This window comes from Suillus plorans (assembly GCF_016647745.1).
Source record: "Suillus plorans strain S12 chromosome Unknown HD556scaffold_32, whole genome shotgun sequence".
Lineage (NCBI taxonomy): Eukaryota > Fungi > Basidiomycota > Agaricomycetes > Boletales > Suillaceae > Suillus > Suillus plorans.
The window spans coordinates 41,642-67,876 of record NW_024537416.1 but is presented as its reverse complement, the minus strand read 5'-3'; the positions used below and the strand labels follow the sequence as shown (position 1 = coordinate 67,876).

The following is a 26,235-nucleotide window of genomic DNA, read 5'->3' as shown; positions in this document are numbered from 1 at the left end:
CGGAGGAAGAAAAGGGCCGCGTGTCACTGACGTCCGGCCTCAAACTCACATCCTCGTCGACGTCTGTAGTGTTAGCCTACCGGCAGATGGTGACTGTGTTCCGCTCCGTGATGCAAACATGGTTCTTGCCGTTGTTTAGGTGTGGAGACGGAGGGGCAAGATCAGGAGACACTGGCGTTACCTGGACGCACAGATGAGCTGTTTGAGAAGGCAAGCCCCAGCACTGATGCTTTGACCCAATTTCTGAGTTCGATTGGTTACTGAAACCTCTCAAAAGCATTTCATGAACCTGTGAGACGCCGTTCAAAAGTTAACTTAGGTAGGCACAGGTACTACTGCCTTCTCACCTTCATTCTTCTGCTAATGATTCCCGTCCGTGGCGTTGCATTACATGATGTATACTGGCAGGATACATCCACCCGTCGCGAATGCATGACTCATTGATGTATCATCGTGTTCAGCTTCGCAACCTCGACCCAACCATATCACTGAAAGCATGCGTGTTGTTTGGTGCGTTAGGTCGTTGAACAATTCTTTGTTAAGAGTCTTGATATTACACATAGCGAAAAAAAACTCTAATCAATACACCCATCCGTCATCATCGCTCTCAGCTTCGCAACCTCGACCCGGGGAATGACATCGATTTCAAATGGCGCTGCATGAGGAACGACCGCGTCATTGAAAGCGTGCGTGTTGATGGGTGCATCAGGCCGTTGAACAATGCGGAAAGACCACAAAAGAAGTGCGAGGGTAATGTACAACGATTGATTCCCGACATACATGCCGGGACATGCACTTTTAATGATAAGTGAACTTCGTTGATCAGTCTGAAAATCGACGTCGGAACGACTTACCGTCTACCAAAGCCAAATGCGATGAATTTCGTATTGTCGTCAATAAGGCGGCCTTCTGAATCAAGCCAGCGCTGAGGATTAAATGTTTCGGGATCTGGGAAGACAGTAGGATCGCGAGAAAGAGTCCTGAAAACACGTGCTTAACGAAACAATGTATATCGTGAAGCAACGCCATACCAATGGCAGCCGTAGACTGTTGCACCCTTGGGAATGCAGTATCCTCGCTGATTGCACGCAGGCTAGAATGAGAACGCGGGTTACAACAAATTAAGACACTGACCCACAAAATATCCTTGGTTGCACAGTGGGGAAATCCTGAGCACATATCAGCATCGTTCAGAGCGTGCCAAAATTCGAATTTACCTATGCGGACGACAGGTCTCCACCTCAAAGTTTCCAACAAGAATGCGTGCAATTGAGGGAGGGAGCTCGAGTCATTGAAGGTCGGCGCTATATGAGAGATTGATTGAAAAATCAAAATATTTGTATCCCTTTGATTTGGTATTACCTCTGTCTGACCCGATCACTTTGTCTAGCTCTTCATGCACCTTTGCCTGAGCCAGTGGATGGCATGCTGCAGCCATAACAGTAGCGGTAATTCCAACAGCGGTCTGAACAGAAAGTAAGCTCGCGAAGATAAATAAGTTGCATGGCTTACTGTATCAGATCCCGCCCCAAAGAGTGATCCAGCGAGATACGACATCTCATCTATAGAGAGTTTGTGTTGTTCGGTGTTTTCCAATAGTGTCTTGGTGAAAGAGGGGCCAGCTTCATTCCGATCCTGCGTACAACAAGATGTAAGTGACATACATTTACCAAAACAAAGAGCCCTTCACCACTTCACTCTTGACACGCCTCAATTGATGCCTAAATAGCTCAAGCTCTTCATGATGCCACTTATCAAGTTGTTTGCCGTAACCAGGCAAGTGTCGCAAAAAGGGCACACGATCGACCAGATAAGCTCCTGGGAGAATCGTGGCAAGAAAGCGCTCAACAACTTTGTGGATACGGACAACTTCGGGATCGGTGTTGGCAGTGGGAGTAGACTTCCCATAAGTCACCTGAAGAATGACTGATGCTGCATACCTTAAGATACCATATCTATGAAAAAAATCACAAAAGACCTTGGGAGTGACGTACCGCTTTGCATGCTTCTGATGGTTCGTCGGGTCATTCAGCACATCCAATATAAAGTTCATCGCGTTCTCGCGCTGCATATCTTGGTATTCTTGTGCCGCCTTTGGTTGTAAATGAGGGTGTACTGCTTTTCGGAGGCGCCGGAAGCGTTCTCCGGAACGAGCTAGGGTGATACGCATTCCATGTGAGAGCATCTCACTCCCTGCAACGGACCGAGGTCGGTCTCCCACTGATCCACCTTCTTTCTCCATGATGTCTACAACTGCCTGGTAAATAGGTTATTGTCGGATGAAGCTCAAAGTATGGGCATATAATCAGATTACCTCCACGCCACCGATGACGATGATGACTTGGCTACCTTGTCGGAACGACACAACCGGCCCATACTCTCGGACCAAGTTGGTCAGGGCATAGGCAATGCTGAGTAGACGATCTACGTCAATCTACAATATTTGTATAACACTGCCAAAACTCACTTTACAGTAGGCAAAGCATTATTCCAGAACCAACGGGCGGGAGGCCCAGGTGGAAGCGGGATGCCCTTCCTTGCTAACGAGAATTTCTTGTATAAAACGACGAGTGCCACTACAACTGCGACGATGCCAGCGGCACAGTTGGCACTCTTAGTGAGAGCGTTCAGCATCCAAACCATGTGGTGTGGGCTGGAATAAGACAGGCGTGCAACTCCGATATCTTAATCGACATAGATTGTGTCCAACATCTTATAGTACCTCGTCCTCTGTCTGTTATTTGACAAATGCACCACTGCGGTGACAGCGCGGTGGGAGTGGGTCACTCCAAGAGGCGAATCAGAGTCTGATAGAATCGCCGATCATTCTTCGACCTGGCGGCTGATTGTTCGAGGATAAATACGGTCCGGTGACCTTCAAAATGGTTAGACTGAAGGCACGCCCAGCCTACAACACAAGGATCTCGATGATGCACTCACTATTTCAACTTTCTCTGGAACAAAGATTAACCAGCTTAAGTATGATCTGGTTATCGGTCTTGAACATCACCATGCACTCCCACCTGGTGTCGCCACGTATTGAAGGCCACTCAGTCAGGGGTAAACATGAAGAAGAGGAGCCTGGAGTCCGCTTGATCATTACAAGCGATGCATTCTTCGGAAAATTGGGTTAAGCGCGGAGTAACCTTCAGCCGTGGAGAATTTCTGAGATTGTCACTGCTTCTACCAACAACCGTCAATACATCCCCTGCTTGACCTAAGTAAAAAGACTCGTTGGGTCACAAAACAACGGGACACGCAATCACGATCACGTGATCTCTTGCAGAGTAGATGAGGTTTGTGAACTTCAACAGCAACTGATCAGGAGCAAGATATAGGGCTAAATGCAAATCATCAATGCTATATAAAATATTGCTGAGGGAGCGTTTATGGATGTGTCAGCTGCATATATAGATTGTAAAGTCCGTGACTCGCCGAGTGTGAGGGTTGAGCGAAAAAAACATGGTGGAAATACTGGAACCGGTGTGAGACGACGGATATATGAAATGTAGTAGTGGCGCATACCCAGGCTGGGAGGAACTGGAGGTTTCAGGAAGTTCTGGTTGCAAATTCTGTGGTTGGTTCGAACTTGAAGCTGCCGACGCTGTGGCGGCACTTGTTCGTCTTCAAGAAGTCCTTGCGAACCTTGAGTGACTGACACAGTCGAGATTTCTTACAAGATTCGTGCAGTCAGTACTTTCAATCATTGTCCCATCTCTGGGCAGCGAAAAAGCGCCGGCGATAGCGATGGGGTCATCCTTGCGCTTGTAGGATGACAGCGAGCTGTCGAATACCTTGGTTTTGGTGTCTTCCTCAATGCGTGAAAGCCGAATCCAAGAACTGGCTAATCCTTGACAACTTCCTCTTCAGATGATGGAGGAGCTGCTGTGACTTCAAGTTGGAAAGATTCCTGCAAGACACATGAATGCCGTTGCTCCGGTCAGCGACCTATACAATAAGATGATTTAGCAGGAACTCGAAAATACATAAACATGCCTTGCGTACCCTTGCAGCTACTGGAATATTCTTGCAAGTGCCACGTGCTACATCCACGAGCGCAGCATACTAATGGTTGGGGTAGGTAGATGCCAACAGCCTCTTGCCTCGGCGACATTCCATGAGCCCATCTCAGTGCTCACCAAGTTGCTCATGGACGAACTTCACGCTGTTAAATTTAATGTCCGACATCGGCAGCCATGACAAGCACCCTGATCTTCACTGGCACTGTTTCTCAACGGATATGCCAGTATAGTGAACAGTAAAAAATATAGCGTAACCTAGTAAATATCAACGAGTCAATAACAAATCGTGCAACTGCAAATGATACATGCATCCGTCATCATCCGAGTCGCTATCAGCTTCGCAACCTCGTATCACTATATGAAAGCATACGTGGTATGTATCGGTGCATCAGATTGTTGAATGGGCCTTAATATTACACGTAGCAAACGAACCCTGATCTATACACCCATCTGTCATTGTCGCTCTCAGCTTGACCCAGGGAATGACATCGATTTCAAATCATTGGTCCTGCATGGGGAGCGACCGTGTCACTGAAAGCGTGCGTGTTGATCGGTGCTTCGGGTCGTGTGACTCGTTGAACAATGCGGAAAGACCACAAGCTTAGAACTTAGAAGTGCGAGGTGCAGGCCGGTCCGTCATGGTGATCACTTGAGCCTAAAAGTACAGTATAAAAGGATGAATCGATCGTTACTGACTCCGATTCTAGAATTTACGTAATACACAGGTCTTTCCTATACTCATGAGTTTACAGTCGGCCTTGGAACGATTAGCTACGTACCGTGCCAACAACACGCGCGCTTCGCAAGATATATTCCGAAATGGACTTCTAGTGCTTCAGAAAAGCGGTTTCAAAAAGTTGGGAGACGACGGCAAGCCATTCCGTAGTCGTCCACGCCTGTTATTTGAACTCAAGTCATTCTGGTGTTCCTGCAGCCTGGACATCCCTAGAACAATTGGTATTAGCCTCAATAGATGTCGGACGACTCGATATAGCAGATGTGTGTCCTTTTCTGCTGTTCTAAGTACTTACCTCACCCTAAGCTCAACCCCATTTCTATATAGCAATGCCTCCAGCTCATTGCCGACAATTTCCCCAACTCCCCACGCGTCGACTGTCTCATAGGTATCCGAATGGAAGCTACAGAGCCTCCAGAAACAGCCCTTAAATACTACGCCGACATACTTGAAGCTGACTCCGCCAATGTCGTGCGTGCTTTCATATACGTGTCTTTCGTGTGCTTACTCTCACTATAGGCAATCTGGAAGCGACGAATATCAGTCCTGAGGAGAACAGGAAAGGTAGAAAAGGCCCTGAATGAACTCGTGCAATTTGTGGACACTTTCTATACGGACGTTGAAGGGTGGCTAGAACTCGCAGACATCTATGCGTCGTGTAACCAGTGCGTCTTCATTCTATAATACCATCACACGTCCTATTCATTTTGTTCGCTCGTACAGATATGATCACTCCTTCCAGGCGCTCTCACATGTTCTGCTCCTAACGCCCCAGAACCCCTTCTACGTCCTTCAAGCCGCTGAAACAGCCTACACCTCCGAAGACTTTTCTCTCGCTATCAAGATGTTCCTCACCGTCGTAGACATGACCGATGCTGATGATTCAGAACAGCTTTTGCAAGAATCCACACCTCTCGGAATCACTGTGCGAGCGTGGTTCGGTGTGAAACTTGTGCGTTTTTTTCTCCCGCAAGGGCTGCTTGCTCAATTGAACATCGATGTAATTCTTTAAAAAAACAGTGTGCTCGTCGGATAGCACAGAATGCGAACCTGAAGTCCTCATCGAATACCAGTGCGCCGAAGAACCTGGAGTTACTAGATGAACTGGCCGCGGAGCGTCTCCGAGTTGCATATTCAAGTTCGGGTCAGAAGGGTGAGATCGCGAAAGGGAGACAAGAAGTCTTCGCTTGGGTCGCGACTCCCCTTGCGTAGGCATGCAGTTGATTTCCTTTCTCTTCTTGAGCTACGTCCAGTCCTGTCTTGTTGGCATTTATGATGTTCACTCAGACATGATCAAGGGAAGAGATAGTCATCAATGTACTAGACAAATGCCCGAGGTAAATACTATGACAAGACTGAAGTTTCGGGCGAGCACGCGTAGCGCCTGACCTGAGACAGAGGGATAAGCTGCACACAGGGATGGTGAGTTGCCTCGCTGCGACTGCACTGTAAGTGTCCTCTTGTCTCTTCTGGTGTGAATTCGAGGAGAACGATGGCTTCTGAATTCAAAAGACCAACGAGGCACAAATTTCAGGACCATGGGAAGGCTGTTCGAGATTTCGTCTTCTAGTACGACAATGTCCAAATTGTGTACAGGGTTTCTTGTCGGGAAAGTGTGGAACTTCGAGGGTAGTAGAGAATACGGAATTGTATCAGGCAGAGTGAACATCACGATTTGCATTCGAGAACCCGGGCCTGGGGTGGTGTCAGACAATGGCAGGACAACTGTGATACTATTACATAGTACATAATACACACACCAAAACAAAACACAGGTAGGTACTACTATGTACTACTAGTCAAGGATGATAGGCACCGAACTCTGATTTAAGATAGCACCAATAGGTTGCCAGGCGCGTACCGTACCAATCTTCCTAAAGGTCTTTGGGCCCACTTTATTCACCACAATCCAGCGACGAACCGTCAGAGCTGGTTCCGAGGTGACATCCACGATCCAACAATCTCCCATTTTTGGAGGGCTGCTACAATGAATCCATGCCAAGACGACGAATGGCGTCCTGTGGCCTTCAATTTGGAAGCATAGAATCCTCTTATTCCACCCCATGATCTCATCACCATAGGTCAACTTTCGCCCAAAGTTCATCTCCCCCATGAGTTTCGAATAGCAGTGGTGCAAGGAATTCGCATGAAGTGCGGCAAAAAGTGCTTCTTGAGAACCTTGAATCTCATTCGATGCGACCATGTCTGATGTCGCCAGGCCATGCTGGAGTTGTTGTATAATCGGATCTGTGTTGCAACCATTGGCCGTCAGAAACCAGGTACATAAGATGATCTTGTTCATCTCTCCTCCCCCGTCCCCAATGTTGATACTCATCCCCATTACGCATCCTACAAACCGAACCGCAATGTGTAATCCATCGTCAGCTATCTTCATATCCTTCTGGTTGTGGTGGTGTATAGTTTCCGGGTAGAGCCCTGCGAGAGCAGCCCCGGGAAACCGTTCGTTCCAAAGATTAGGGGCTGTGATATGGGGCATCCAATGTCTTCCATCTGCTGCATCGGGCTCTGGAGAGTCGTGTAGCAATGGCCACACTCTTCCTGACATTATGGCTTTTGCCATCGTGCGTTCCCACATAGATTCAAGCGCTGCAGTGCTCGAATTGCGGTGAGAGGCTTCAGATGGATTAATTGGCACTTTCTCCTCATCGCTGAGCAACCCATAGAGCCCCAACAGGCGGTCCACGGGGTACATAGATTGTCTGTGACTGATTTGCCAGATGAGGCTAATCAGGTTCACATGTCCGTTCTGCTCGAGTTCCTCCTTCATCTGGAAACGCAGGTTCCGGGTTTGCCAATTGCGTGGGGCAGAAATGACCAATTCCTTGCCTGGATGAATGAAGTTGTAATCGGTTCCACCTTGTGGTTTTTTCAGAGAGCCGTTCCGCAATATCTTGTGGTACCAGTCCAGTAAGCGTCGTAATAGATCGACGCGCAGTTCTTGTCCATCAGGGAGGATATGTTTGTTTGGCAACAAAAACTCCTGGTACGTCCACACTCTCCAGAACCACTCATCTCCGATGACAGCATCAAGCACTGCGATACTTTCCCAGATCCTCAGTGCATTATCTTGCACGGAGGCATTGGCATCCATGATATTGCATGAGAGGTCCACAAGTTGTGCGTGTGCCAACGGGAAATTCAAGTAGTCGCTGGGCACCACGAGGCAGGCTGTTGCGCCGCGATAGTAGTGGTTCATTTTTGGAATCTCGACAGCCTTTTCTTCGTCTGCCTCCGGGCTGTTGCTTTGGTTGATGCAGATGGCGTCCATCCACATCCATTTGACTCTTTTATCTGCCTTGCAGTATGCCAGGATCGTGTCCCACTTTGCGAGATCTGAAATAGCGACGGGCCATTCGACAGTGGGCAAGATCATCTGGTGTTTAATTTCTCCCCACACTTGCGAAACCACAAGGTAAGGTGGAATGGTATGGCCTGTCTCCCGAAGGTATGTCTGTTGATCCTTCAAAACCTCATTCTCGCAGTCATAGAGTCGTAGTGGGGCTTTCACAAGGCTGTGATGAGCGGATGCACAGCATTAATTCGACAACAAATCCAGTATGATCCAGCTCTCACATATTTTCCCTCAGGTCATGTTCCTCGCTTTTCATTTCGACATTCGAGCCTCCAAGTCCTGCATCATCCGCTGACTTTAGTCCGGCTGCTGCCTCAGGGCCTGCTCCAGGCTGAGATCCGCTACCTGTGTAGTGGAATGCCTCCAGGTCCAACTGACTGTCACTTTCAGTGACCAAGACAGGTTGAAAGGTCTGCGGGGCCTCCCGGAATGTGAGTAGGCCAAGACTTCCTTCCTGCAGGTTGATTAGTGCCCATGAGCCGAACTTATGAACACCCTCTGCTCTAGACTCGGACTCTGGATCCATTGAGATAAGTGAAGTGTGGTTAGCCTAGTCTGCATGTCAAAGAAATCCGGGAGTATGAAATTCTAACCCATACCAGAATGCAGCTGCGCGTTTGGGAGTTGAGGAGCAGGCACAATCAGGGCTCCGTAACTCGGAAAAACACCCTACGGAGTTAATGACGAGTTTTCAACTCACCCCCACCCTCGAGGGGTTTTTGACACCAGGGTCCAGTTTGTAACTAGTTTTTGACATACTCAAAAATATGTTTTTCCTGGTCATTTTGACATTTTTTCGCTACGGGAGCGTAAAGTTCCACTGTACAACACCCTACAAAGGTATTGGAACTGGTATCCTGTTATTGAGGCGCCCTGTTCACCTCTTCCTTCAGCTTCTCTGATAGCAAGTGAAACCTGACTATTGATTTTGAGGCTTTTTGGTCTATGTGGGAGAAGGTGATAAAAAAGGCAGGACGGGACAAACATGTCAATGTGACCTCAAGTGCATCATTCCGCTACTTAGGCCTTAGGTACTGCCATGGCATGATGGAGCTCAACCCTATCTGGAAGTTGTGCGAGGTTCGGAGGTGACTCAATTGTGTGTCATTGCGGGGCCCCGACGCTGTCATCAAGTTTGCAATTATCGAGCCGAGTGAAATGTTCATTATACTTCTCAATTTGCCAGTTTGTCGGTCATATCTTAACTATAGTCTATTGTTCAGGATTTTCAGATGTTCCGATGCTTATATCTCAGCGAGTTGATAGACTATGTTCCTGGGATCAAATACTGATATATTAGTTGACGGTTGATGCATCGTTGATGCTTGTTTATATATGGCTCCTCCTGTGCCTCGGCCTCGGAATGCATCCGTTTCGAAGGACGAGAGTGAGAGTGCACAATACCTAACGCCAATGCTACAAATACTATTTATAAGTGACTATCAAACCCCGATAACCAGCATCATCAAACCGTTCAGCTATCGACGCCTTGCCATCATATTGCAATTGCTCCAGGTAAGAGAGTCATCTCTTTGCGCCAGTATCATGCGCATCTCTCATTCCCAGTTGGAAGGCAATGAAAGCGCGTGCATATATGCCTGTCGCATCCTCCAATTCATGCATGGTCTCCACAGACTCCTTGTGGTTGGAGGAGACGTCATCGAGGTAGTATGGAGTGCAATCCTGTTGGTAGAAGCGAATGTCCTCAGGAGCGAGGAATTCCGGGATGGTCCATCCTCAGGTGTTCCAAGCACTCTTAGCCAGTGTGCCAGGTTTGGACGAAGACCGAACATCTGAGAGGTAGACTGTGAGTGCTGAATGGTGATACCAGGTTGAGGGATTTTTGGGACTCGACATTGTTATTTTGGTCGATGCAACACGTGTCAACCCAGGGCAAGCGAAACCCCGCTTGATGAGCTACTTTTCAGAATGACTGCAACTTCATAAGACCGATTGCATTCAACTTGTACACGATCTTGTCTTGGATATCACGCAACAGGCTGCAGCTGCTCATTCCTACCCCATCAATAGAATGACATGACATGCAGAAGTACGTCGTCACCGTGTCTGCGATGGGCTTTGTGTTGAGTACGAGTATCTGTGGCACGTTGTAGTCCGCGAGAGATACAGTTGGGGGCTAGTAGCTTGAAACACAAGGGAATGATTGTATCAACCGAGAGGCTCGCGGTGGGGACGAATGTCATGATGGGCAGATGAGAAAATGCGTGTGGTTCAACTGCACTGACTCTGAATACACGTGGCACACGTTTTATAGACTTGCAATTACACAAACAATTGATGCATATATGCATGGTTATGCAAAGTTTGTCAAACAATCTACTCCCGTTGTATGACAGCTAATAGTCCAAGGCCTCCAAGAAGCGCATATTTAAGTTGCGGGAAATCATTCTGCGTGGCATGATCAGCGTTATTGGGCATGAACGAAAGATGCACGAAAAACAGGCTACTAAGTGGCACGCGTATATTCAACTAGGACGGTGAAAGAGGCTTACCATGGCAATCGTCACGTAGCCAATGTACGGAAGAAACCTGGGGATAAGGTGTGAGTGAATTGGAGGTGTAGTTAGAATATTGAGCAGTAAAAGAGACGTGTCATACTGCACAAGCTTTGCCTTCAAACCGGATGAGAATAAGGCGAAAAACACATACCCGCGAACTTTGCCAATGATATGTCTTCGGTCGAGCCATTCAAGGCCCTGGTAAAGGTCAATGTCATCAACATGATTGTTGTCGCCTTTCGTGAGCATCAGTTGATGTTCCCCCGGTGGGAGTTTGAGCTTTGCTAGTCTGGGGTATGGTTGTAATTAGTCATCGAATGTCTTTGACTTGCTAACCCCTGCAACGAACCGCATACGGCACACTGGAGACACTCACCTGTTGTTGACGATGCGGTTCTCCGTAGAATTGTCAAATGGGATGAAGACGTCCCGGGTCTCCAGGACGCGGTGCACGATGGGTATTTCGGCGCCAGGGATCCTATATACTGTGATATCGCCTGTATGGTAGCGTTGGCCTGGGGGGTTGGTAAGGAAAAGAAGGTCGCCACGGTAAAACGCTGGTTCCATAGAGCCACTGTAGATATAGGATAATCAATACACAGGATCCAGTTTAGGGTGGGGAGAAATGGAGGTTTCAAGTTAAATGCCTGATCGAGCGAGGATCGTACACACCTGAGGACAACGACAATTGGAGATTCTGTGTTCAGGATCAGGCCGAGACCTTTCCATAGCATGAGGCCAGATGCAATGACGGAGGCAAAGTTGAGAATTTGGAGCAGAAACTGAAGGAACAGAGGACGATAGAAGCATATGGGGTCACGTCAAGGACACGTCGACACAAATGAAACAAAAGAAAAGTCAGTATTCTGCAGAGTGATTAAAAGTGCTGGGACGCACATGTCGGAATCCTAGTCGACGGAACGTCTTGAGCTCATCTGAGAACATCACTACTGCACGAATAGGAAAATCGGAGAAGACGACTCGACAAGTTGTAAAGTCATAACTTCAAAATGGAAATTTGTGGCTGTGCATTCTGTATCGGTAGTATTATAGTAGTATACTAGTACTGATGAATATCGATGAATCCCCACTGTCGTCCTCTCTCCCGGGCTTCCATCGAACAACCTATGTAAAATAAAAGGAAATTTATTTCAGTGGATCCCAACTGTAAGTCCTGCTAGTCTCGTTTCGGGCGTTTTAATGGGGCGGATCCATTTGGATTATCGCTGTTAATTCGAGGCTCATCTAACACCCGTTTTGCAGATATGCCAGCATCTGAAACGGTGGCGTTGTAGGTTGGTGATAAGGGTGGGACAAGAGGAAGAATGGAAGGGGACGGCCGTATCCACGTGTTGGAGGTGGTAGCAGCAAGTGGTGAAGTTTCCTTTGTCGACGTTCCGGAGTCAGGAACTATGACAGGCAGTGTTTTATTCGGCTGTAAATTGACGAGTTCAGTTGATTGTGAGTAAAACACGAATGTCAGTGCTTGTGAAGTTCGGTGAGGCCAAAATACATGCACCTTTGCGAGTGTCTGCACAGTAGATAAAACAATGAGGCAAGACTGTAGACCCTTCAAACACCACTGCCTTTCGAGCCAGGAGAGGAGATGACGATTCCAGAAAGCCTTGTATATATGGCTGATCTTTTCATCCAATGGATTCGGAGCGCGGGAGAGATGAAGGGCCCAGTTTTGACATGCATATTTGAGAGCTTCCGAAACTGATTGACTTCGTTCCTGTGCTTCGTTTGCGAAAGTCATAAAGGCATTCATAGCATGAATGATCTTTCTGTCTGGTGAAAAACGAGATTCTGGTAATGCAGAGTTGGAATGATTCTGATGTCTTAACGAGAGGAACACCGGAAATATCAAGACATCCGGCAAGGTTCTGAACTGCTGGATTGCTTGGAAAGCTAGCAGTGGTGAAGATTCTGGAACAAATTTATGCTCGCTGATTGTTTTCAATGTGTTCGAGAATTCTTCCATTGTCACCCAGACAGAGGCCGCAGGAGTCGCCTGCCAGGTTTCACCATCAGGAGTCTCCAACCAGTCTCGCCCGCCCTGGGTCTGCAACCAGTTTCTTCCGCCCTTAGTCTGTAGCCAGCCTCGTCCATCCGAGGCACGCATACAACATTGCAGCCAGTTTCGGCCATGCTTGGTCTCCAGCCAGTCCCACCCGTGCTTGGTCTCCAACCAGTCTTGCCCGTCTTGGGTCTCCAACCAGTTTTGGGCACCAGGGGTTTTCAGCCAGCCCCTCCCACCTAACGTCTGCAGCCAACATCTCCCGCCTTGCGTCCGTAGCCACGAGTTTCCTCCGATCGTTCCCAACCAGTCCTTCCCACCTTGAATGCGCAGCCACTTTCGACCGCTGAAACTCTGCAACCAGATTTCCCCCTCTTGGGTTAGCAACCAGGCCAGTCCACCATGGGTCTTCAGCCAATCCATCCGCTTCGTGTCATTTTGCGGGTTCCACTTCGAGATTAACTGCTGAGTCGGCGCATAAATTTTGTGCATGCCCGTAATCTGCACCTTGCCTCCGATCTCCGGCAAGCTGTCACCATGATGGAACACCCAGTCTACTCCTATATGCGACGGACGGTCACCTTTCCGCACCTCGTTTCCCCTTTCCTGACTTTTCAGCCAGTCTTTCCCGCCCTGACTCTCTAGCCAAGCTGTTCCCAACACGGTTTTCAACCATTCCTTCCCCAACTGACTTTGCAGCGAAGCCTTGCCCTGCTGAGTTCGCAACCAATCGTTCCCACCCTTGGTCAGCAGCCAAATGCTTCCACCTAAGGACCACAACCAGCGTATCCCAGCCCAGATCTGCAGCCAGTCCTTTCCCCCTTGAGTCTGCAGCCAGTCCTGCCCCTCCTGTGTCTGTAGCCAGTTCTCCCCACCCATGGCACACAGCCAAGTTGTCCCTCTCGGAGTTTGCAGCCAGGCACGCCCATCCTGTGTCCCTAGCCAGAATTCTAAATCTGGACTACGGTCCCCTCGAAACCATAGCAGAGCAACGAGAACTGACAGTGGTTCTGGCGGCTGGACGAGGAAGGATAAAGATTCTTTTAATCTTTGGGGATCTTGAGACTTCATAGTTCGGCTGTGCTTCTTTAAGTCTGAGAGCATATCCAAGAGGGCTGAGCGTTCTGGAATCTCTTTCATCATCAAGCGGAAAGAGGAGTAAGCGAGTATGGAGTGGGGTGAGAGGATGTTGTGTACTTGAGAAAGGTTACAGTTGGAGGGGTCGGAAACATAGTCACGAACGGACGAGTGATAGATATTCACGGGGAGACTGCCGTCTGTAGGGATATCCATGATGGAGCGTAGTTGCACCAGTGCTGTCTCGACGTCCCTGCCTAGGCCAGGGCCAAGAAGTTTTGAGAGTTGTGAAATTGGTAGAGGATCTGCGAGGGCAGCGACGATGGACAAGTGTTGGTATGCCCGCTTAGGGTCGGCGCATGTGGACAGGATACGGTCATACAACTCGTACACCTCCGTTCCTGGTAGCAATTCACTCGCCAGATCCAGCATGACTTGAAGCCGATCGCGGGGATCACTGTCTCCATCATCAATAAACTTCATCATCGTAGACGCCACAATGAAACGTCTGCCCGCTCGGCTGGCCAGCCGCTCAAGCTCATCCCTTGATGGCTGGGGGAAATCAGGATGGCGACTTTGTAGCTCCGTGAAGGAATGATGCAAGAAAATATAGATGTCCTTGTCAACATCTGCACCATCTAACGAGATAGTGGCAGCGACGCCCTCCCCAGAAGTTTTCACAGGTATCTCGCACACCAGCGGGTACACCTCGGCATTCTGAAAGGCTTTACAAATATGCGATTCCGAACGACTCGTAAGCAGAATGTGGACAACAGGGAGATGAGGTTCACGAAGAGCCCGTGCAAGGTAAAGAATGAGATCAGCAAGCTCGGTTTCAGACGTGCATTCATCAAGAGCGTCGACAACAAATGCCAAAGGCGGACACCCACGCAGTCTCAATTGAAGCCTTCGGAGAGGTTGGATGAATAATGCCTCCAACTGGTCGCGAAGAGATTTGTCAGGGTCTAGAAGAGCAGGATTGTCCCTGATAGTTCTGTTGACATCATTCCGGACGCTGGCGAAATTGCTGGCAAGCTGGTAGACAAGTGTCACAAAGAAATAGCCAGTGGTGCAGCGTTTCGTGTGTTTTCGTGAAAAAAAGAATGTTCCCGCGAGCCGCTTTTCGACATGCGTTTCCTCTGTCACTTTTAAATCTCTCATCGTTTCGGCCACAGTGAAAGCAACAGCGGACTTTCCGACGCCTGCTGTGCCATGCAGCCAAATGAGTCGACTCTTCTCTTGGTCATCTAGTAATCTGCGGATGTAGTTGAGAAGGTCCACTCGGGTCCCTTGTAAACATTTTGGGTGGGGCCGACGTTCGCGCGAGTCATATTCAGCACCCTTGACGGCGACCTGGGACAGCTTCTCCCAAGTTCCTTCAAACGATCCTGAAACTGTTGAAGAGATCAGAAATAACGGAGGAGATCAGGGATGGAAATACCAACAGTGATCTTGACTCATTAATGATGACTCGCGTGAGTCGTGTCAAAGTTGTGGAAGGATGGATATGATCTATTCCGGTGTATATCAGTGCCAGTGAGGCTGAGGAAACACCGACTCGTCTGTAGGTTGCGGTATGTCATGGCTGTACATGCTGTGCAGCGCGCCCGAGTCCAGAGTGCCGGCCCGCCGTTGTGAGAGATTATGTAACATTAGTTCCGGCGGCAATTCTAGTCAAAAATCGTTCATTCATGCACATTACTATTGCGCCAACCTTATACTTAATCTACATATTGTTGTTATGCCAGAGACAAGCTCTCGAAAAATCAAGCTTCAAGGCGAGGCAGCAAAAACAGCTACAAAGTTCGCACGATTGTGTATGATCACATTCCCACTTACTACGTGCGTGCGATTTATTCGCTAGCGAACGGTTGAAGCTAGCACTGCTTCTTAGCGGTCAATTTAGCACTATCAGGTGTGTGGTTGTATTCCAACTGGATTAAGGGCATGTTACGCAACTCCATTCCACAGCTATAGCTTTCTGGTTTGATTACACCATACCCAAAGGCCGAAACATCATTGCGAGATTGTTCCGTAACGGTACCACTCTTGATCAGAATACAGAGTTGGTACTTTGCAATTCATTGTGGCCGTGTTCTAGGCTTTGTTGTAGGTGCTGTCCGAGCTAGTCGCTACTACTGATGTATGTTTAGATCATCTGTCTGCTGATTTTCGACAGCAGAGACCAGACGCCTTCGCTGCTTTGTAGGCTTTGCAGTAGATTAATCTTTCTGATGGTGACACTGGTCACTGTGTAACGAAAGTTCAAAATAATATCTTCGGCGCGTTTTGAGTATTCCAGAGTGCCATGATGTTACGAGGCAAGTTCAATTTAGTACTTGTTTATCCTATCATGATGGTCTGGACTCCGAATTTTCAGTCCTTCTATCCTCACCGAGCCCCAGGGGCTCGTGTGTTTGATTGCTTTATTGCAAGAATAGAGAAATGTATCCAGTCTTGAGAAGAGATTTGCACATTCATACGATTAACAAGCTGTTTCTGTCGGATGTTGTCTGGGACAAATTTGCTTCTCGGTTATCATCATGTGAGTAGCCCAGTCTCTTATACTCATATATCTTGTCATTCAACGTCTTGTCAAGAAATGATAGGCGCGTGACGGTTGGCATATTACTATGGTGGCATTTATTGACATGAGCATACTTGTTTTAAGAGGTGCCGCCAGAGCCAAGATTTTTGCAAACAGCTGAGTTCTACTCGTTATGACGTATGGTGTAACTTTGATGCGCGTACCTATCAAAGACACTATATCGTGAGTGCGAACATGTTAGGAAAAAGTGAGAAGCATAACAAGGGTATTGGGGTATCACTGACCTCTGCGAACCGGGAGAGCCCGATCCTGAGGAAGGAAGAGAGCGTCACGAGACCTCGACCCCGCAGGCCTGAGCTTGTAATGTTCAGCATTTGCTCAGAGTGCTCTATCTGACATGGTCTAGAATTTGAAGCGACCGATTTGGATGCCGATATGATTGCCAGGGTCGAGTGCCGTCGAGCCTTGACTACGAATTAGGGGTGAGTCCAGTATGTGAGCTGACATGAGAAAGGCTGCCGTCAAGCTTTTAAATTTGGCCGGGATGTATACTTTGGAATTGACGGATGGGTGTGCGTAATACATGTCCGCAGGAAGGCACAAGGTACTTTCATGTATACATAGATGTCATAAGCATTAAAACCGTGGCGATAGGGATATGCAAGATTTTCGCTGCGAGTCTTCTTAATACTTTGCTTAGGTTGTTAACTTTATCGATTTCTGCACGACCTCCTTGCAAAATGAACAGGCTTTGAATGTGAGAAAAGGCTCCGGATTTTTGATGAGCTGGAAAATAAAATATGGACAGCGATACACCAAAATTAATTCTCGACTCTAATTAAACCTCGGATCATGAGAAGGATACATAGACGCTGAGTGCAAAGAAGGCTGCGAAGGTCGGTGGAAGGAGATGGCAACGTGGCCAGCATGGGTCTTATAGCTAGGTTACAAATCGTAAGTACTTTGTAGGCACCGAAGCGGAAATTATAGTTTGGATGTAAGTCGTCCGAACAGGGGTGTTTGTTTATCCCGTTTGAAGGTCTTACGGGGTCTCGGACCTGGAGCACCGCCGTAGTGGAGGTACTCTCGTCACCTTTACTATTTTCTTTAGCGCTTGTTCCTTGTGTCCTATCAAGTCAAACGACGACGACAACGACGAACGAACGATAGCGACGAACTCGTTTTACTGACTACTTAGATTCTACTCGGAGGTCTACTTATGATGGACCCGAGCAGTAGCGGTGAGCACCTTGCCCAAGCAATTGGCCCGTGAGTCCTTCTTCGTCTTCCCTTAAATCACCACTCTTCTTTTTTTCTTCTTTCTAATATCCTTACAGACAAGTTCGCTCTCGCGTGACCGTCGTCTGCGCAGAGGTTTGTGCAAAATTTCATTGCTGTACTAACTCGCTCACACGTCTAATAGTGCAAACGTCTCAAACTGAAATGTGATCGTCGAGCCCCATGCGGTTCTTGTACCAAGCGTGATACGGTCGCAAGATGTATATACTCCCCTGCTGCTGCTGAGAAAGTGTCCGTTCATACCTCCCTTCCTCTCTTGCCAAATTTGATTCCCCCATCCCAATAGTGACCTTCACTCCCTCAACAACAGACTCATAACAGTCGAATCGCAGCTCGCTCAAATATCAGCACCAGGTGTCCGTTTTCCTTCCTCTTCTTCATCGTCTACAACCATCCAATTACCTATCCACACCATCAACTCGTACAACCCACACGAGCCCTCCATAGACGATATTACAGCTATCTGGTGGGAAGAGATTGACATACCAGAGTCGCTACCAGTACAATCGTCTAGTTCCGACTCACGGGAGGGGTATATTAAATCTGAACCTGCATCTCATCCCACCCTGCCATTACCCTCTTCAAATCCCCCATCGTCTCTTCCTCTTCCCCTCCTGCTGCCTCCAATCTCCTGCTACTATGCCCCACATCCGTCCTCATCCTCTTCACCCATTTTCATGAAATCCCTACTCGCCCATCTCCCATTCGCCCCACGCCGCCGCACCCGCCTATATGAACATGCAGAGGAAGCCTTCAGGATGATCCCTGGACCCTGTTTTAGCTGGCGCGTCTGGAAAGAGCGCGCAGAAGGCATATGGAGATATGGGGAGTGTGAGAGCACATCATGTTCAACAAACGACTCCTCAGACGAGCCATCTCGTCCGAGTGCGTCGTCAACAAACCCGAACACCTCCTCTCGCACACCCACAGACACAAGTAAAACAGATACAGCCCGCACTATTTTTTTCGGTCCACTGCCTGCTCCTCCACCTTCGCCTCCGCCTTCGCATAAGGCTCTTTCCCAGACTTCAAGTAAAGCTCTTACTCCATCCCTTCCCTTGTTCGCATCCGTTTCGGGTGCTTTCGCATTGGCATTGTTGGTTGAAGAGAGCGCCGCTAGCGCTAGCGCTGCCCTGCAGAACTCCAGCTCCACTCATCTTGGACCTCCTTCTGAATCTGAAAGGGTCGCACACAACGATAGGATGGGTACCTCACTAGGGCCAAAGAAGTCAAGGAAAGATCCGTCACCGAAAGAAAACCTTACCTCTCCTGCGCTCCTTCATGCATTGTCTCGACAAGCAATATGCGTGTGGGAGGGTGGCGTAGCCTTGTCCAATTCGGGGTCGAATTCAAATAGTGCACATGCGAGCGAGTACGACTTGGATTATGTAGCTGCGATTGTGCTCGGCGTGCTGTTTGTAGTGCTTTGCGATAAAGGATGTACGACGGAGAGACATGGAAATGGAAGTGCTACGAGCAATACAAAGGAGGGATGGATTCTAGGAGAGGTGAGCGGTATATTCCCCTTGTTTCCAATCTTCTGCGATCTGCGGTGAATCGGAGCAGGCATGTGACTTCTTGATGGAAGTTGCGCACGGGGCCTTTCAACTTTACTTCTCTGCTCTGGAACCGGTCTCCACGATCCGTAGATCCTTCCCATCACATCGTGATCGTCGCGATCATTCCTTTTCTGGGTGTTGACTGTTCTTGGGCGACCGCTTCTATCGCGTTTCGACTCTAATGTTCATGTCTTTTAATTATTTCCTCTTCCTGTCCTATTTCTGCCTCGTTCTTGTCGCATTTGGCTTTACCGCCCCCACTGTATTTCCACAAGTTTTCCTGTACTTCAGCTCCGGCTGAATGCACAAAGAAATCTTAACTGACTCTTACTCTCACAGATCGGCAAACTTGTCAACATCGCACGTACTATGGGGCTCGGCGTCGACCCTGATCTCACACCTGGCAAGTATGGCCTGTATGAGAGCGAGGCGCGTCGGCGGGCATGGTGGGATATTTGGTGGTGGGATGCGTGAGTTACTGAATCGCATCATCTAAGTCACGTTAATTTAGTTTCTCCACAGATATACGTCCACTCTATCTTCACGTGCTCCGCTCATTCCTCTGCACGCGTTCAGCACCCGCCTGCCGCTTGATGTTGACGAGGAAGTGTTCACGTCCGCGTGTACGTCTGCACCCCTCCTAAGCCCGACGGGCAAAGAGGGCGTGGGAAGGTGGTTTGGGATGAGAGTAAGGTCAGTGATACCTAGCTGTCCCCTTTGCGTGCCACTGATTTTCTCTACCAATACAGACTCGCGCAGCTCGTAAAAGACATCAACTGCCGCACTTCCTTACTATCATCTCTCGAACAACCTTCAGCCCTGTTATCCCTCGAGCACGCATCCCAATGCGAAACCGAGATCAAGCAATGGCTATCAGATCTCCCACCCGCATTTCGGATGGGAAACGAAGGTATGGGCGAGGAATCATGCGTGCCTCCTCAGTCTATGGCGCTGTCATCCAACGCAAGCCATGGAGGCACACCACCGACGCTCCTTGCTCAGCGTCTCGACATATTGATGACGACGCATAGACTGGCTATGGGGTTGTACCTCCCGTCCTTACGTCCCCATTCGTCCCCGTCATCCCAATCTGACTCTCACTCTAATGCGAGACGTGAAACTAGCCCGCAGATTCATCAAGCACGCGTAGGCGCGCTCACAGCTGCACATGGAGTCATCAGAGCTGGGAGAGATTTTGTCGAGCTTGCGTGTACGCGGCCTGATTTGGTACGGAGGAAGGACGGGCTTGGATTAAGTCTTTGTTGCAGCCTCGTCTATGATGTTCATTCAGGTATACTATTTTTCGTTCCCTTCTTCACTTCAGTTTTCTGATCTCGTGATAGGATTTAGCCGGGGAGTTGAAATGGGATATTCGAAAGCGTTGTTTGACGCCTCTATTGTATGCGCTACCAGTGCTCTCCGTGACCCATCGGCTGTGTGGGCGCGCACGGCTGTGGAGGACGCTAAGATGGGACTTGTGCTGCTTCGGGACCTTCGGGATCTCTGTCCTGCGTTGGATGTGAGTGTTCTGGAGGCGCTCCTACGGAAACTCGATTCGGGTGGTTCAGGCGCTGGGAGTGGGTCAAAGAGGAAGAGAGAGGGGTGGGATGAAGGTGATGGACGGGATGCTGTTCCTGTACCTGGTGGTTCGGGTGCGGGTGGTAATGGCGAGGAAAATGTTCCTCTCATCCCCGTCCCTGTCGTTTCTACCCAGGAACCCAAGCTACGTTCACCATCTCACGTTGGTTCCAATTCCAATGCTGCCGAGAACACTTCGACCACGAATGATGCCAACAAGGAGGACAGTTCGGCCTCAGAACCAAGACGGACATACCCTGCGATTGTCATTCCATCCAAGTTTCCGCCTCGGAAGGATCGTGTAAAGGATCGAGATTTGCTCAAGGATGGTCAACGTGAACGAGAGCGGGGGGACAAAGACAAAGACAAAGACAAAGACCGCTCAAGGGAGAAAGACAAGGATCGTAAGAAGACCTCGTACCCGTCCGTTGGATTTCGCGTGCGTCCTGGAAAGGAGCCGTCTCCGCTTGCCAGGGTGCGGCCTGCAAGCGTTGGCACACCTACAACAACAACGACAACAACGACAACGACACAGGGAATATCTGGTCAGTCAATGCCGACATCCAGCCAGCCGATCTCCATGTCAGATCAGTCGATACCTGCGTCTAGTCAACCGATGCCAACGTCTAGTCAATCAATGTCTGCATCCCAGCACTCCGTGATGTCTCAGCCACCTTCCGTGGCTTCTCTCCAACCGTCTTCCCTCGTCTCAACGCCCATTGATCGGTCTTCCTATCATTCTACGCCTACTTCTATGTCACAAGAAGGCGGGGTTGATTTCTCGTTACCGTTTGGGGCTGCTTACGAGCCTCAGCCTCAGGTGTGTTTCTCATCCTTTTTTACATCCGCTCACCCGCTCAACGCAATTCTAGCCTGCCCAAAAATTTACACCTTATGACTATGCCAGCTCTTCCGCTTCACCGTTTTCATATCCGGACACCCCCCAATATGCGCAATTCGGCGGCCCTCCCTCCACACCGACATCATTTGCTCCTCCGTCCCAATTGCCCCATTACTCAGGAGCTGCTCCACAGCCGCAATCATCTTTTCCTACACAGTCTCAATTTCCTGCATCCCAAGCGTCCTACAGCGAGCACCCTCTTCCGTCTCAACAACAACAACAACAGCAACAGCCGGGTCGTTTCAGTTTTGGCCCGCAGTTCCCTGAAACAGGTCTTGTGAGAGAGTATTATGGATCGCAGGAGAAGCAGCCCGCTCAACGACAGGGATATCAACAGGAATATCCTGGGGAGCAGCAAGCGGTGTATGGCGTCAAATCGTCAATAGACCAGCACCTCGCGTCACAACAGGGGTACGCGGGGGGACAGCAAGGATATATGGAGCAGACGTGGACTGAGGGGAGCGAGGGTCAGTATTGGAGCTCATACCCTGCGCAACCTCAACTGCGTTATCAAGAGTGATCCGCCCTCCCCTCCCCTCCTCTTCACTGCTCTTTCCTCAGCTTCCGGTCCCAGTCTTCGCCCGTGTAACTAATACGCTCGTTATGCCCATTATGCCTTGATGTCGCTCCTTGCCAATGCTTTCCCTCGCCATCGCTATTGTACGTCTAGGTTACCCATCGTATCTTCTGTTTTTCGCTATCGTATCTTCCTGGAATTTGTCATTAGCTATATAGCTAACTTTATGAATGTCTCCCGTACAGCTCCTGTTTATTCCTTTTCTGCTTATCTTGTCTATTCGTTCTGTTCTCGTCCATTCATCTCTATCTCTATCTGTGTATATATCACACCACTCTGATTAATGGCTGGAATCACTGTTTTTTCCATTTCAGTGTATTTTTGTTTTTTTTCCGTGTATTTCTTCGAATTTACTGTCCATATACGAGTATCGTCAATATTTAAATCCATAGACTCACTTTTGTTTCTTCATTGTAGCCTCGGTGTTAATGCGAATGGTTCTCAATGCTTAGGTATGCTCGTTCGAATACTTCCGGTAGTCCTTTATAGAACATCTGATGTCGAAACGACTCATTTGCTATTTTTTGCGCTCCAGGGGGGGATCAGAGAGGAACATGCAACCCTTTGATGCGAGGTCACTCGCGCTTTTCATATATCGCACTCAGCGTTGCACCTTACATTCGATAGTACGGAAGCCAGCGTTTTGTTTATGTACACGATATACACTATCCTGTCTACAAGAATTCTAGGCCAACCCCCGGTGCAGCTAGCCTTTTTTGCGGCATAGGTGGAGGAGGTCGACAGTCTACCTTCTTCAAATTCTCTCATATCATGCAGGTACTCCAGTGGCATCTACTCAACGTATACAAACACCGCGGGGTATAAGAGCCGTTAGTTTTGATTCTTCCATAACTGCCGAGGAAGGAACAGTGATGCGAAGATCCCTATGCAGACCAGGGCAATCATATAATAATAGATGATCCATGCGTGTTGGGGATTCTTGATAGATAATGAGAACGTGGATGTAGCGGATGCGGGGCCGATGGCTCGCACGATCGACACTCCCAGCTGAGCAATCCCATTTGTTGTACCAAATGACGCTTGGTTCGGAGACGCTGCCGCGATATAGATAAATACGCAAGCTGAAAGAGGTCGTGGTCAACACAAAGAACAGTAATACGATGCAGGAACTGACCATATGCAAGATTTAATATCATCGAGAAAGCAAGTTGCAGGCCAACAATCGCCCATAATGTGAAACTCAGACCCTGCACTCTTGCGACAGCATTGAGGATGGGGAAAATGACAATCATTGGAACTCCAGCAACCATTGCCGCAGAATATATTATCTTTGAGCCGAACCGGTCATGCAGATCGGCGAAGAAAAGGATTTGGAACAAGCCGTTGATCACACCATAGATAGCTAGGATATTGCCGATTCGCGGAGGATCTAGTCCCAACCCACCAAGTTCTATCGGTGTGGCGAAGAACAGAGGTTGTACGTCACGAAATGCGATATCAAGAAGTGACAAAGCAGCGTAGTTTCCAGCAGCTATGATCACTCTGGGAATCAACAATGAGCGAAGAGGTAGTGGTTTGGAGTCATCGCCGTTTGCAGGTCGAGCAGCATCTTCTGTGCTCAGGGAATCACTTGATGCTGTTGGAGTCACGGGCCCAGGGATGGTATCTTTGTGGTATTTGCTCCTGAGAAAACGCCCGAGAGTCACCCTGGTGGGTACAGTCTGTCAATCATAAGTCATCAACTCTTATGCTTGCATGCTAGTTCGAAATAACGTGCCTCTCGCAAGAAAAGGAACGTCACGATCCAAGCCAGTGCAGAGAAGGTGGCAGGTACAGCGCATGCAAGGAAATATGGATAGGTCTTCAAAAATTGCGAATGACCGAAGACGTTCGGAAATTGTTCAACTGGACGTGATAACAATCCACCTACAAGGGGGCTGCGAAGATTATCTCATTTCAAGATACAATATAGATTATCACATAGGTACATACCCTATGGTCCCACCCGTTGACCAAGCTAAAGGCATATATGCATACGCCTGGGCTAAGTTGGTAGAGTCGGTAATGTCCACCATCATACTTTTGATTACGCCAACATTGCCGTTCAAAGCACCGTTAAGAGCACGGCTGAGTGTTGGAGGGAACAAGATAGATCAGAACTATCACAAAAAGAGAACAAAATGATCGAACCTTAGTACGAGTCCAGAAAATGTCGTAGATAGGCCGAAACAATACATCGAGATAGATAATCCAAACAGGCCTGTCAAAATGACAGGCTTCCGTCCAATGTGGTCCGATATGCGACTCCAATGAAGAACGGTGAGCGCTTGTGTGGCAAAGAACAGGGAGTACTGCATATACTTGAAGGTGAGGTATAAGTATGGTGCAATTCAGACTCACCATCAGTCCGACATAGTATCCTACACTGGTTTCATCGCCATTTGTAATGCCGATATCCCTTATTAACTGGTACGCGGCGAACATCAAATACTCATCAATTGATTCAGCCATGAAAAAACAAACCTGAGGTGCGAATGGGGCGATAACTTGTGAGGTAAGTGGTTCCGCAAGCTGGAGAAACAGTATGATAGAGAATTGACGCCAAGGCAATGGTGTCCTGGCCTTCCGCTGCAGGGGAAGCAAAGGCGTCTCTTCGTCCAGCTGTTGTTGGGACATGATCTATTGCACCCTTCGGGAAGTGATGAGTGGGAGAAAGAAACCTGTATAGAGGTTCTGTATGATACTACTATAAGGCTTGGTACATTAATTAATGTAATATATAAGCGAAAGATATGCGACTCACACTGAGTCACATTCAAGTTATGTTATAGCTACAAATAGCACTTCTGAGTGAAGACGGAGGCTGGTGGTCAGTCCCACGAAATACTGGAACGGTATCGATGAATGAACAAGCATGATTTCATCTATCGTTGACCTAGAAATAATCGGCGGCAAATCGGCGGGAATTCCGTTAAAGTTCCTTCAAGTTGTACATACCTCTGCCAACATCCAAACCTGAAGCTTTAGCCATCCAAAATGCGCAATTTGAATGGCGGATAGCCACCATCGACTCGATCCTGAACCGAAACTCTTGTGAATGAAAGGTCATATTCAGCTCCAGGCTGGCCAGCGGCTAGTTGGTCAATTCTAAAATGTGGTTGACCTTCAAGTGAGGCCTTCGGAAGTTCGGCCCGACACCGATTTGGCCATCTATTTCATGTTGCATTGTCCGCCGCTCATCATCTCACTCCCTGCCTAAAGCTTCGCCTCCTATAACGCCTGAATTACCTCCTCCCTCTTCCGATCTTAACGTGTCTCAGTACGTGCAGTTTGCCGTGTTCCACACCAACAACATCGTTTGTTCTGTCTCAAGCACTTCATTACTCAGTACCCGCTCTGTAAACACAACCGTCTTTCCCTGCACAAATACAGGTTAATCAGTATCCCTCATCTCAAGTGTCCCACAACGAGCTCCCTCTTTCGTCTTGACGGCAGCGTTTTAGCTTCGGGTCACAGTACCATGAGACTGCGCTGAGTCATTGGAGAGTATCGTGGGGCGTAGGACTTGAAGCAGCCTTTCAACGGCAGGAGTACCAACAAGATGATTGGGAGCAGCATGGGGTGTATGGTATATCAATCATCACCTCACGGAACGTCAAACGCATACAAGAGAATAGCAGGGATGAGCATAGAGCAGATGAGGAACGATGGCGCACACTGAAGGTCAGTCTCATCGCGTTGTCAGGTGTCCTTTTCTTTCCTGCCTTTTCATGTTTCTTCAGCTTGCTCTTTCCTCGGGTTTCAGTTCAAAGTATTCGCTTACATAGAGTTTCGATACGTTCATTGTGTCTGCCATAGCTCCATGTCAATGCTGTACTCTCGTTATCGCTATGTGTACGTCTACGAGCATCCTGACACCTCGTAGATTCGCTTACGTTCGTCTTATCATCATATTATACATCGGTAACATCATTGAGAGTGGTTCACTCCTCTGATCGAAACGAGGTGTTTGATAGCCTCCCCATACTCGTACTATGATTGTATATGAAAAGGTCAAAGAATGCG

At 48.5% G+C, this 26,235-nt stretch overlaps 10 protein-coding genes across 10 annotated transcripts; 3 read left to right on the top strand and 7 right to left on the bottom strand.

Annotated features, from left to right (window-relative positions):
• Positions 1 to 575: 575 nt before the first annotated feature.
• HD556DRAFT_1238277 (cytochrome P450) lies at positions 576 to 2,634 on the bottom strand (the record flags this gene model as incomplete). Its single annotated transcript, XM_041297965.1, has 11 exons — positions 576 to 795; positions 855 to 980; positions 1,032 to 1,078; positions 1,135 to 1,169; positions 1,218 to 1,304; positions 1,363 to 1,465; positions 1,513 to 1,635; positions 1,706 to 1,940; positions 1,995 to 2,257; positions 2,315 to 2,411; positions 2,468 to 2,634. 11 exons carry the CDS (start codon positions 2,632 to 2,634, stop codon positions 576 to 578), a joined length of 1,503 nt encoding a protein of 500 aa, XP_041159562.1.
• Positions 2,635 to 4,702: 2,068 nt separating this feature from the next.
• Positions 4,703 to 6,133, top strand: HD556DRAFT_517406 (TPR-like protein). The gene is made up of 6 exons (XM_041310839.1): positions 4,703 to 4,892; positions 4,957 to 5,021; positions 5,086 to 5,229; positions 5,278 to 5,423; positions 5,482 to 5,710; positions 5,779 to 6,133. Exons 1-6 carry the CDS (start codon positions 4,763 to 4,765, stop codon positions 5,968 to 5,970), a joined length of 906 nt encoding a protein of 301 aa, XP_041159561.1. The 5' UTR covers positions 4,703 to 4,762; the 3' UTR covers positions 5,971 to 6,133.
• A 63-nt stretch (positions 6,134 to 6,196) lies between these two features.
• HD556DRAFT_517761 (uncharacterized protein) lies at positions 6,197 to 8,908 on the bottom strand. Its single transcript, XM_041310841.1, has 3 exons — positions 8,731 to 8,908; positions 8,353 to 8,681; positions 6,197 to 8,291 (listed from the first exon to the last, which is right to left on the bottom strand). The coding sequence occupies exons 2-3, from the start codon at positions 8,655 to 8,657 to the stop codon at positions 6,554 to 6,556; spliced, it is 2,043 nt and encodes a 680-aa protein (XP_041159560.1). The 5' UTR covers positions 8,658 to 8,681; positions 8,731 to 8,908; the 3' UTR covers positions 6,197 to 6,553.
• A 777-nt stretch (positions 8,909 to 9,685) lies between these two features.
• On the bottom strand, positions 9,686 to 9,868 carry HD556DRAFT_1197524 (uncharacterized protein; the record flags this gene model as incomplete). The annotated part of the gene is made up of 1 exon (XM_041296307.1): positions 9,686 to 9,868. A coding segment is annotated over one exon (183 nt), but the record flags the coding sequence as incomplete, so codon positions are not given.
• A 19-nt stretch (positions 9,869 to 9,887) lies between these two features.
• HD556DRAFT_1238425 (uncharacterized protein) lies at positions 9,888 to 10,055 on the bottom strand (the record flags this gene model as incomplete). The annotated part of the gene is made up of 1 exon (XM_041297971.1): positions 9,888 to 10,055. A coding segment is annotated over one exon (168 nt), but the record flags the coding sequence as incomplete, so codon positions are not given.
• A 143-nt stretch (positions 10,056 to 10,198) lies between these two features.
• Positions 10,199 to 11,664, bottom strand: HD556DRAFT_517286 (uncharacterized protein). Its single transcript, XM_041310837.1, has 6 exons — positions 11,548 to 11,664; positions 11,323 to 11,432; positions 11,027 to 11,224; positions 10,802 to 10,939; positions 10,645 to 10,681; positions 10,199 to 10,540 (listed from the first exon to the last, which is right to left on the bottom strand). Exons 1-6 carry the CDS (start codon positions 11,593 to 11,595, stop codon positions 10,469 to 10,471), a joined length of 603 nt encoding a protein of 200 aa, XP_041159557.1. The 5' UTR covers positions 11,596 to 11,664; the 3' UTR covers positions 10,199 to 10,468.
• A 1-nt stretch (position 11,665) lies between these two features.
• Positions 11,666 to 15,326, bottom strand: HD556DRAFT_517266 (uncharacterized protein). Its single transcript, XM_041310836.1, has 3 exons — positions 15,193 to 15,326; positions 12,170 to 15,141; positions 11,666 to 12,085 (listed from the first exon to the last, which is right to left on the bottom strand). The coding sequence occupies exons 1-3, from the start codon at positions 15,206 to 15,208 to the stop codon at positions 11,828 to 11,830; spliced, it is 3,246 nt and encodes a 1,081-aa protein (XP_041159556.1). The 5' UTR covers positions 15,209 to 15,326; the 3' UTR covers positions 11,666 to 11,827.
• Positions 15,327 to 17,633: 2,307 nt separating this feature from the next.
• On the top strand, positions 17,634 to 17,941 carry HD556DRAFT_1220368 (uncharacterized protein; the record flags this gene model as incomplete). Its single annotated transcript, XM_041296789.1, has 3 exons — positions 17,634 to 17,657; positions 17,719 to 17,825; positions 17,881 to 17,941. Coding segments are annotated over 3 exons (192 nt in total), but the record flags the coding sequence as incomplete, so codon positions are not given.
• A 1,560-nt stretch (positions 17,942 to 19,501) lies between these two features.
• On the top strand, positions 19,502 to 20,485 carry HD556DRAFT_1238185 (uncharacterized protein; the record flags this gene model as incomplete). Its single annotated transcript, XM_041297957.1, has 3 exons — positions 19,502 to 19,623; positions 19,676 to 19,846; positions 19,903 to 20,485. Coding segments are annotated over 3 exons (876 nt in total), but the record flags the coding sequence as incomplete, so codon positions are not given.
• Positions 20,486 to 22,811: 2,326 nt separating this feature from the next.
• Positions 22,812 to 25,346, bottom strand: HD556DRAFT_1375251 (major facilitator superfamily domain-containing protein). Its single transcript, XM_041303071.1, has 8 exons — positions 24,974 to 25,346; positions 24,694 to 24,916; positions 24,571 to 24,636; positions 24,361 to 24,521; positions 24,163 to 24,297; positions 23,948 to 24,107; positions 23,345 to 23,891; positions 22,812 to 23,291 (listed from the first exon to the last, which is right to left on the bottom strand). The coding sequence occupies exons 2-8, from the start codon at positions 24,844 to 24,846 to the stop codon at positions 23,041 to 23,043; spliced, it is 1,473 nt and encodes a 490-aa protein (XP_041159553.1). The 5' UTR covers positions 24,847 to 24,916; positions 24,974 to 25,346; the 3' UTR covers positions 22,812 to 23,040.
• Positions 25,347 to 26,235: the final 889 nt, after the last annotated feature.